The sequence below is a fragment of the Theobroma cacao genome, chromosome 1 (genome assembly GCF_000208745.1).
Source record: "Theobroma cacao cultivar B97-61/B2 chromosome 1, Criollo_cocoa_genome_V2, whole genome shotgun sequence".
NCBI classification, from domain to species: Eukaryota; Viridiplantae; Streptophyta; class Magnoliopsida; order Malvales; family Malvaceae; genus Theobroma; species Theobroma cacao.
The window spans coordinates 10,375,788-10,386,738 of NC_030850.1; the positions used below are offsets into that span (position 1 = coordinate 10,375,788).

At 30.1% G+C, this 10,951-nt stretch overlaps 1 protein-coding gene across 1 annotated transcript; it reads left to right on the plus strand.

Annotated features, from left to right (window-relative positions):
- On the plus strand, nt 4,066-10,228 carry LOC18612219 (transcription factor JUNGBRUNNEN 1). The gene is made up of 3 exons (XM_007048892.2): nt 4,066-4,329; nt 6,644-6,921; nt 9,345-10,228. Exons 1-3 carry the CDS (start codon nt 4,137-4,139, stop codon nt 9,741-9,743), a joined length of 870 nt encoding a protein of 289 aa, XP_007048954.1. The 5' UTR covers nt 4,066-4,136; the 3' UTR covers nt 9,744-10,228.

Consider the following 10,951-nt stretch of genomic DNA (forward strand, 5'->3'; position numbering starts at 1 on the left):
AAGAAGGATAAAATTTAAGACATAAATTCTTCGATCCAGCTCTTATTCATTACTTTTCTCGTGTATCTTTAATCATCGTTCATATATGAGTTCAAAATTTATGGTGACTTCTACACATGGGAACATGAAAATAATAGATGTAGGGAAAGTAATAACAAAATGGAGCCCAACATTAGTCCCCTTCTCTTTTGGATTTGTACATATACACCAAGTAAAAAGAAATGACGAAACTTAGATAAGAAAGGTTTACACTTTAAAAATGATAAAATAAAAATTAAATTTGAAAATAAAACCCGACAAGTTGATAAAATTCAATAAAAAGATCACTATTATGTAAAAAGTTTAATTGAAAATAGTATCTATACATAAAAGTTGCTCCACATTTATCAAACGGTGAAAACTGTATCATAATTTTCAATAACAATGTCTATTTTAACACAATATCAGAATTTATTCAAATTATTTTAAATTTTATACACTTGATCTATGTCACGAAATTTTGTAATTTACCAATTTTGATATTAGATTTTAGGTTTTATTTACACATTTTTAATGAATTAATTTAAGAAACGTTACCTAAGTCTTAACCAAAAAAGAAATTATTTTTTTAAATGTGAAAATGTGGTTAATGTTGAGTTGGTATGTTTTGTTTGAAATTTGAGTATGCTGGAGTTTGTTAAGAAAGCATGTAGGCCTCAGAATTGGTTTGTGTTGGACACGACCCTAACCCTTCCCTGACCTAACAAAAATTCCAATCCACATATCTCTTAAAGTCATGACCTGTTAAGGATGACTCTTCACCTGTCTTGTCTTGTAGTTGTCAATCAAAATTAATTTTCGAAAATGAATAAATAAATAAAAAGAATATTATTGCTATGGCATAACCATATATATCACCATGATGTAAGCATGTCTTATTACTATGGCATGATCAAATTCATGAACTTGGTTGGGTTTTGTGTTGGACAACAAACAAGAAAAAGCTTACTAAAGAGAAACGCATCTACTCTGAACCAAGTCTTCTCCGATGAATGCCGCCAATAGGATGGTGCTAATACCGCACAATATAAATGAATTAAAAACTTCATTAAGGGAATAAATGCACTATATATATATATATATATGAGTTCTTTTTTTAAATAGGCCTCATGCATAAGATATTTTTTATAATAGATCTCTTTATAATTTTAACTATTTTTAGCAAAGAAAATTAAAATTTAAACAAAATTACCTTTAATGAAATTTACCTATTTAGTTGGCTTCACGTCTCAACCCCGAAACCTATTAACAGGTCAAGTATGTTTAGGTCTACGCCTCAAACTAACTCATATTTTTTGAGCTTTCCTTGTCTGACTATTCATCTCTACAGTATTCCTTATCAGAAAGCAAACGTTTAAGCATTTTGGAGTAGTTTTTGATACACGAAAAAAAATTTTGAACGTTTTGAGTATTTTTAAGTATTTTTGAGTTATTTTTTATATATGAAGAAAATTTTTTGAACATTTTGAGCATTCTTTGTCAAGTACGCATATTCATTAATTATGTTGTTAAATGGAATATAATGTATCATCTGAAGTTGTTGATCTTATTAAATAGAATTCAGTAGTTTTTGTGATTTTTGGACATTACGTGACTAGTTTTTAGGTATTACGTGACTGACTTTGTACATTGCATGACTATTTTTTAAGTATTGTGTGACTGGTTGATATAACATTGCGTGACTAGTTGATAGGCATTGCGTGACTTATTAGTAAGGCATTGCGTGACTTGTTAGTAAGGCATTATGTGACTTAGGCATTGTTTAAAAATCAGTCACGTAATATCTAAAAATCAATTACGTAATGCCTAAAACCAATCATGTAATGCCTAAAAACTAGTCACGCAATACTTAAAAACTAGTCTCACAATATTTAAAAATCAGTCTAATCAATTTCAACTCCTCAACTTTGAGGTTCTATGAATAAACTAATAAACTTAAGAACTTAAAACGCATATTTTTTTTTGTTAAACCATGAAATTATGCATTTCATAAAAGATAGGTTACAAAACTCCATAACCCTCCAAAGCAAGACAAAATATATTTCTATCGGGAGGGCCTTGCTCACTCCTTTATATAAAAACAAAATATACCCCATTCCAAAAATATTCTCTGAACAATTTTAACTCAAAATCTCATAAAAAAATCAAAATCCCTAGAAAACATTCTTAACAATCATCTCAATCTCAAACACAACAAAATCGTGAACCATCATAAAACTTATCAAACATGTTTTAGCTGTTTTTTTTCCCTGAGCAAAATCGCTGCCTGCAAAGAGCAAAATCGTTGTTCATCATCCTTGAGAACTCCAAGATCTACTATCCAAAAAAATAAAACAAAATAAGAAGAGCTTAATGTCATCTCTGCGCTTTGGATAGCAAGATAAATAGTATTTGATCAGAGTCAGAGAGAGAAATCGAGATTTTATTTTAAAATTTTGTCTGAATAGCAAGATAGAGAAAACTGAAACCATTTTGATTTTTCTGAAATTGTTTAAAAGGTATTATTATCAAGTCATGCTAAAAATTGACTAAAAATAATTAAAATTATAAAAAATGATATTTTTGAATTGAACTTATAAAAAAAGTTATTTCTTACAATTATATATATATATATATAAAGATATGACCCACTCTTCGTTTAGGCAATCTAGCATTAACCCTTGAGGGTCTGAATCCAAAGGTGAAACATGAATTATAAATTCATGCAAGTTGTAAACTCACTTACAGCTTGTATTTTATTACTTAACACTATGAAAGCTAGCTATATTGCAATTGATAAAGAAAATATCATTACCTATTTAATTTCTTCAACTGAGACACTGACAGAACCTTCATTTCCGAGTTGAAAGCTAGCAATTTCCATGAAGCAGCGGCGTAGCTGCAACAAAATATCAGCGGGATCATCTACCAACTCGCCAACGCGCACTATGTAAACGGAATAAGTGTTTGCTTTAGTTGATATTTTGCTTCTAGAAAAAAATGCAAAAGATATGTTTAGAGACAAATGAAAATTATATTAATATTCTTGAATAAACTAAAAATTAAAGATTAATTTTGTGCTGATATATAAAATGTATGATTTTACTTTTATATAAAATAATTATATTTGAGTGTATTCCACATTTTACATTTTAATCAAATATGCTTATTAATACAAACCCGTATTAAACCGAAAAAAAATATATGGTCATATTCATAATACAAATATAAAGAATTTTTAGAATATTTTTTCTTTGAAAAATCTAGATTACTCATTGTAATTTACTTATTTTTACCCCTCTCTTTAAATTTTTATTAGTTTCAATGGGTCAAAAAAGAAAATTACAAAAAAAATCATATTATTATGCAACTATATAAAATATATAAAATTGGATTTTCTAAAGTTGAGTGGATTCAATTGACCCCAGCATTTATATGTGGATAGCTGAAATTATTTGTGAATTTTGCTGCATTTTTTAACTTTTAAATGCAAACGAGAATGACGAAAATAAAGAATACATAACTTGATTTTTATTATTATTTCTTCCGTTTCAAATTGAATGTCAATTTTTTATTTTCGAATATCTAAATTTTAGAATATCTACTTTCCAAAAGTAAATATTTAATTTGAAATGAAGTTAAAGAGTTTATTTTTAACAGAGGATAGATATTTTGGTATATATGATGGTGGCTTTTGCATAGATATTTTCACAAGAATGATACCTTTGAAAGCTTCTCGTTTAAATTTCAACCTATAAATGCAAGTATCTTCACAGGGATTGTAGGCGTCAATAGAGGATTACAATTCTTTATTTAAGTAAATATCCTTCTAAACTGCATTTTCTAGCTTTGAAGTTTAAACAATTCTAAGCTTTTTTTTATAATCACATCAATAATGAAGCATTTACTTTATTTAAGGTCAAGAAAAATCAGCAAACGGAAGACTTCTTAATTTTCGTTAGCTAGACCTCCTTAACACCTCTTAATCAAAAGTCTTGTCTTGACCCCAAGCATTCGTCTTTGCGCTACTATAAGAAGCTAATGCTTTGCGACTTTGAGAGACCTGGGCTAAAGCAGAAGACCATCAATACACAACCAGAGGGGGAGAGAGAGAGATCATGGAGGCAACAAACATGAATTCTACAGACAAGGGGAAGGATGATGAAGATTTGCTTCCAGGGTTTCGATTTCACCCAACAGACGAAGAACTTGTCGGGTTTTATCTTCGGCGAAAGGTTGAGAACAGACCTATCAGTATCGAAATCATCAAACAGATTGATATCTACAGATACGATCCATGGGATCTTCCAAGTAAGTATATCTGCTTTCTGCGGGACTCTTGTTTCCTTACGTACTGTTTGTGTTGAAGGGTTAATCAGATTTGAACGTCAACCCGGGTCAAACTCTAGGCCAACTAAAGTAGCTAGAGAGATTCATCGTTCTGATAAGAAATCGCTTCCCGCAAGAAGAATTTGATACTTGGACAAAATTATAAGCCACTTATAATTGAATTAAAGGAACCGTAGGGGTGTTTTCATCATCAACCATGGTGAATCAATTAGCTATAAATAAAGCTAATAGGAAATAAGTTATAATTGGAGCGAGGTGTAAACCCGTGACTTGACGTTTGAGGAGGTGCTACTAATCTTTCAGCACCTTTCTCACGTGCAAGCAGTGGGTTATCTTGCGGTTCATCTGCCATTACGTAACAAGGGTTGCTATGATCTTGTGTTCGATTTTGTTGAAAAACTTTTGTTTAAATTTTTGAGAATTAGATATAGTTATTTGCACTTAGCTTTGATTGAAAAGGATGGAACGAGATTTTGTTTGAAATTTTGGATTTGACCAGTAGTTCTTTCTCTTCTATCATACAAAATTTTTTTGGTGGTACATAACATTTAAAAACTGATAATCAATTGTTTTTTTTAAAGTAACTGTTAATCAATTGTTAATTTTGATTTCAACTTAATGCCTTTTAATAAGACTAACCTTTCTACTATATAATTTGTATCAAAATTATTTGACAAGACAGCTAAATAATTAGGAAAACTTTATTTATTTATTTTTTTATTTTTTTATCAAAATTAGAGAAAAAGGTGATCCTTTCCTTTTTCTTTTTTTAAATAAATAAATAAATTTTATGTATAAAAATTAGATAATAGTTACACAAATGTCATGTACAACCCAATTACAGACCGGATGCGACATTACAGATTTATCTTAGCTTGCAAATAGAATACTCTTTGATACAATTTTGAAAAATATACTAAGTGCCTGTTTGACTTAGTTTATTTTTAATTTATTTACTTTTTAAAAGTAGAAGTTGGGTCAAACAGTATTTTGTGAAAAATTCTTTAAAACAAATTTTAAAAAAACTCCAAATAGTAACTTTCTCTTTTAAAAAAATAAAAACACATAAGTTTCTTAAGAGAGTTTTTTTTTTTTCCAAAAAGATCTTCTTTCAAAAAAATGCCTCCTCCCTCTCTCCCTATTAATCTCTATATTTTCTCCTCTTTTCTGCAAATCATCCTTCTAAGGTTTTTTTTTTTTTTGTTCTTACAAAAATTAAGAGAAAAGAAAACTCAAAATTTAAAATTACGTTCATGTATTATTTCTTTTTCTTCTTTTCTTTTGTTTTTCATTTTATTGTGTGGCTTTGAAAACTCTTTTCATTGTTTGATATTTATCAATTTATTATTTGATATAATAATTATGTGATGTTTATTTGTTCTTAATTTTTTTAATATATATAATATTTGTTGATTATTATTGAAATAATTAGTCAAATAGGTCAATAATTGTTAAGATAAATTAAATAAAAATTGAAAAGTCAATAATTTTGTTGGCTTTACACTGACAAGCTTGAGAACATCCCTTTCCTCCTATCTTATATTCTTTACACACTTTTTATTTATCTATCAGAATCGAACTTTCTGTTTAACCTCTTCTTAAAAAGGCAAACCCTCACCAAACCTATTCAAAACCCCTAATAGAAGTCATGACAGTAAAAGAAAATAACAAATGTTATTAAAATTTACTTCACGCTTGAATAGAAGCAGATTGTATCTGCTAATTGCATGAAGTAAAATCGAATGGAAGTGAGAGAAACAAACAAAGAAGGAAACATTCTATTGAAGTAACTTTTGATGGTTTTAAAAACTTATATTGTTCTAATTGGAGTCCACAGCTTCAGGAAATGAGCAACTAGTAGCTGTTTATTTTTGACAGATTCTTCAAAACACAAGAGTACCACCTCCATCCAGAATTTTTCCATGATACTTAATAAAAATGATAACAATGTTTGGATTTATACATGCATGTACTTCGGGAGGAAAGGAATATTGATTTGTTTTTTCAAGGGGGAGGTTTTTTTTTTTCTCCCTTTTACATGCATATGTTTGAATTTTTCATGATATTTAACTGTCCATTGCAAGATAACAATCATAAAGAAATCAAATTTAGTACGTTAGATGGTCAAACGAAATGCACTAGAATTTGGAAGACTGAATGTAGAACTTGGGTGCTTGTTTAATTTGGCAAAATGACTTTTAAGTTTGTTCAATATTTACTCTCGTAATTAACTTGGATGTTTTGTTTTATTATTGTATTTTGGTGGGTGTTGAAGGAGTTAGCACTGTGGGCGATAAAGAGTGGTATTTCTTTTGCATAAGAGGGAGAAAGTACAGGAACAGCATAAGGCCGAACAGAGTGACAGGATCAGGGTTCTGGAAAGCCACTGGCATCGACAAGCCCATTTATACAGTAAAAGAACCCCATGACTGCATCGGCCTCAAGAAATCCCTCGTCTACTACCGAGGTAGCGCCGGTAAGGGCACCAAAACTGATTGGATGATGCATGAGTTTCGCCTTCCCCCTAACGCCAAGGACGTTGCCCAGGAAGCTGTAAGATTCTTCTTCTTGTTCTTCCTCCTCTTTTTTACTCCTTACTTCAATATTTCGTTAAGAATTAATATATATACATGTCTCATTTGACAAAAAAATGCCATCTATTTATAGCAATTCTTTACTTGAATTTGAATTTTTCTAATATTTTTGTGATAAAATTTTTAAATTCAATCAAATCAAAAGAAAAAATAATCAATTTAAGATAAAATTTAAATTGAAAATAAAAAACAAATAGATTGATAAAAATGGCGTTAATTAACATGATGTTATGGTAGTAGTTAATTAATTATTTCATTTTTGTATTTTTTATAATTTCATTATTATTGTTTATAAATCTAGAAAAGTTGATTCTAAATGTAATAGATCATAGAGTGATTTCATGATAATTTTAAGATTAGATGATTTAACTCCATATGGTTCAAAATTTTACGAATGAATAAGTAACGGTGTGTCATCTTAATATTAATCTGCCCACCGAAAACATGATCATATGCAATAAGTCTAATACATAAAGAGTTGAAAAAGGAGGAAAATGGTGCTAATATTAAATTCAATTCATTTTATTGTAACATAAATAGGATCTATGTTTATATTTTTTAGACTATCTTGCAAGGGTTTTTGAATATAACATCGCACCCTAATCCATCTACCAAAATTTTTTAATTAAAAGTGTTGTTAAAGTATTGTTAAAGACTCTTTTAGTAGCAAATTAATAAATTATATATAGTCATAGTGTAATCGATGTTATATGTGGATTAAGGGGTATGAAACTTTTGTAATAACTAAATTACCCTTTTATTATTTATTAAATTTCAATTATACCATTTTATTCTTAATTAAAATATTTTTTATTAATTAATAGAGAGCATTATTCTTTGATAAGAAAACAACCTTTAACCAAGTGATAAATCTTAAAAATTAGGGGAAAACTTGGATAAAAAAAGTGAGCTTAACAAAGTAAGAAATCGAGAAACAAATTGTATTTATATAGAAATCTTCATGTGAAAATCATTAATATAATACTTACATTACAGAATAAATTTTAAGTAGTACTATTCTCATCAAATAATTAAAATAGCATAATATGATTCATGTGCAAATTGCACATCAAAATAAAAGTTAGTACCTAATATGTTGCTAAAAAAATTGAAAAATATGCACTAATTAATTTCTTTAAAACATATATTCAAGTTTTAAAAATGGTGTTAGAGAGAGAATATGACTTCCAATGGAAGCAATGAAAAGGATACATATAAACTTAAAAACAAATCAAAGGGACTTCAACTCTAGAATCGATTAGAATAAGAAATAGCATTCTCTTTCTCCACAAATCATGATTAATAAAGATCAACATAATTATTCTTTTTTCTTAATTATTAACATGCTTATACTAAACTACAAACCTAGAATTGAAATTGTTGGTTACTTGTTCGATTAAAAAAATGTTTTCTTTGTAACGAAAATAAAACCTTAATTTTGTTCTGTTAAACCAAACTTCCCCTTATCTTTCACTATTGTTTTGAGTTCTCAACTTTATTTCTCAAAAGAAATTTCACTTTACCTATTTGAAGTGAATATGAATGTTAATTTGTATTATATTACAGTAAAAATGAAATATTTAATATGCTATCCTATTTAGAGTAAGATTGTGTGTGTGTGTGTATATATGAATGGAACAAGTATATGATAAGTACAAGTGTAATACTTGTGAAGTTATACGCAGCGACTGTCATGCAATGGAGACTGGCATTGGCATTTTTTTGTATGCCTTTCATTATGAGAATGGAAGTTTAATTTTCAAAAAAAAAAATGCACAGCAACAAATCTGATAAATAGCTATTTACAAAATGTGAGGTATATCTCCTATCATATTATCACATTTGTAACAATTATCTAAGACATTAAGATGTATTTGATTAAAATCACTTATATAATGTTTTTTTCTTGGTATAAGATAATCCAGTCTTGTAGCTGTAAATAGGAGGATTATGTTTATTCCTACAGGTTGTGTATCATAACCTTTATGCATATATGTTTCTTATTGTACCCTTAGAATGTTGTATTTTCTTTTTAAAAATTTGTATTTAATGTATATAGAAAGGTAAATGACATAAAAAAATCATCTTATATGACATTATCCTACAATTTGCAAGTGAGTTATTTTATTTTATCTAAATTACTTTTATAAAAATAATTTCTAGTTACTGTTACTCTACTAAGAATAAAAAAAATTTGATCAATTTAGCGAAATGGCCTACTCTAGCTGTAGCCTGTAGGTCAAATCATTGACATTAAACATTTCAGTCTCGATTTCTTGAATTCATGTAGTTACCGTATTGGGAAAGACTGTTCAAAAACTAGAAGAGGTAATTAGATTTCTGCTAGTCAAGACTAATTCTTAACGTGTTTGCGTCTTGCAGGAGGTGTGGACCCTTTGTCGAATTTTCAAACGAATCCCATCGAACAAGAAGGACGCAGCAGCTGCTTGGAAAGATACCAGAAACAAGCAAAACGGAGCTTATCATACCAGTTCCAGAACATGCAGCCTGGACTCTGAAAACAGTGAGCAATGCAAGAGTTTTTGTGACTCAGTCCTCCTACAAAACGACATCAAACCAAATATCATGGACCAAGTGGATGCCAGAAACTACTTCCTCGTGGGTCCATGGACGAATGCTATGTCACAACAAGCTCCATTTGCAGCTTCTTGCCCCAGCTTTTGGAATCCGAATGGCGACGTCGACATCTTTACAAATGGAAATTGGGATGAGCTGAGACCTCTGGTTGAGCTAGCCCTTGAACCCTCTCCATATCTGTGATTGCACATAGAAGCATGAATGCATGGCAGGCAAATATAATAGCGTTTTCCACAACTGCCATAACTGGGAAATCTTCTTCATCTTTCAGTGGGGCACTACGCACTGTAGATAACTTTAATAAGTAAATGGCGAGGCAGGAAAACCAGTACCCTACATAACTTGTACGTCCTTCAGAGAGAAGAAACTGCCATGGAGGGTGAATATGTGAAATAATTATGAAAGAGGAAATCAAGGAGATGGTTAAGGCAGTGGTGAATTCACTAAGCCAGTGTCAGAAGCATTGATCTTGATTTCCTTCTTTTTATTTTCTATAGGTTTTGTTGATTAATTTAGCTACTGAGTTTGTAGAGAAAACAGCTAGCTGGTAGGATATATTTACTAAAATTCTCTTATTTTATGAACATATATAGCTATGTAGTTATTATGCTACTATATGACGATCTTGCTTATCAATTTATAGTATTTTGGTAGCAGCATTTTGGTTATGGTTTATTGAATTTTGATAGATCTTGAAATATTTTCTCTTAAACTAATTGTTAACTTATTTGAATAGCATAATACTTGTTCTTGTTAACGTTGTCAATTTATTTTTTTACACATTGTTTTTTTTTTTTTTAAAGCCAGTGAAATCATCACTATCAGAAAATATTCATCATCTCCAAGGAAGCAGAGAAGGCCTACCCCCTGCAAGCAAAAATAATTAGCCCTAAAATAATTACAATCTTCTTCCAAAACATCACAACAGACCTGGAGGCAAACCATACCAATTTCTAATTGTCAATATCATCACAAATCATCCAAATTAAATCACCCTGTCTACCAATTCCCGTTTTAGCTAAGTTGTCTGCAACCTCATTAGCCAGTCGAGAGATTTTCGTCAAGCACCAGCAGGCGATCTTAGGTTTCAATTCCTCGATTCTCATTAAGGTTCTTCTATGTTTTCACGAAGCATTCCGAGGATTGAGGATCCAAGACACTGCATTCTGGGAGTCGCTCTCAAAAACAAAGTTGGGAGATGCATCCCACCTTGATGCTGCCACAAATTGGAAGCCTTTTCAAATAGTAATCAGCTCCGCAGTATTAGCATAAATGATTCCCACAGATAAAGAAAAAATAAACAAAATACTACCTTTTCATCCCTAAGAACACCCCCGATTCCAGCCTCACCCGGGCACCCGTTAGCCACAGCATCGACATTCAGCGTAAGA

Bases quoted from the DNA above. Each gene is read 5' to 3' on its own strand.
- LOC18612219 (XM_007048892.2), top strand. From the start codon at position 4,137: ATGGAGGCAACAAACATGAATTCTACAGACAAGGGGAAGGATGATGAA. The intron at 4,330-6,643 runs GTAAGTATATCT...TGGGTGTTGAAG, and splicing joins CGATCCATGGGATCTTCCAA to GAGTTAGCACTGTGGGCGAT. The intron at 6,922-9,344 runs GTAAGATTCTTC...TGCGTCTTGCAG, and splicing joins AGGACGTTGCCCAGGAAGCT to GAGGTGTGGACCCTTTGTCG.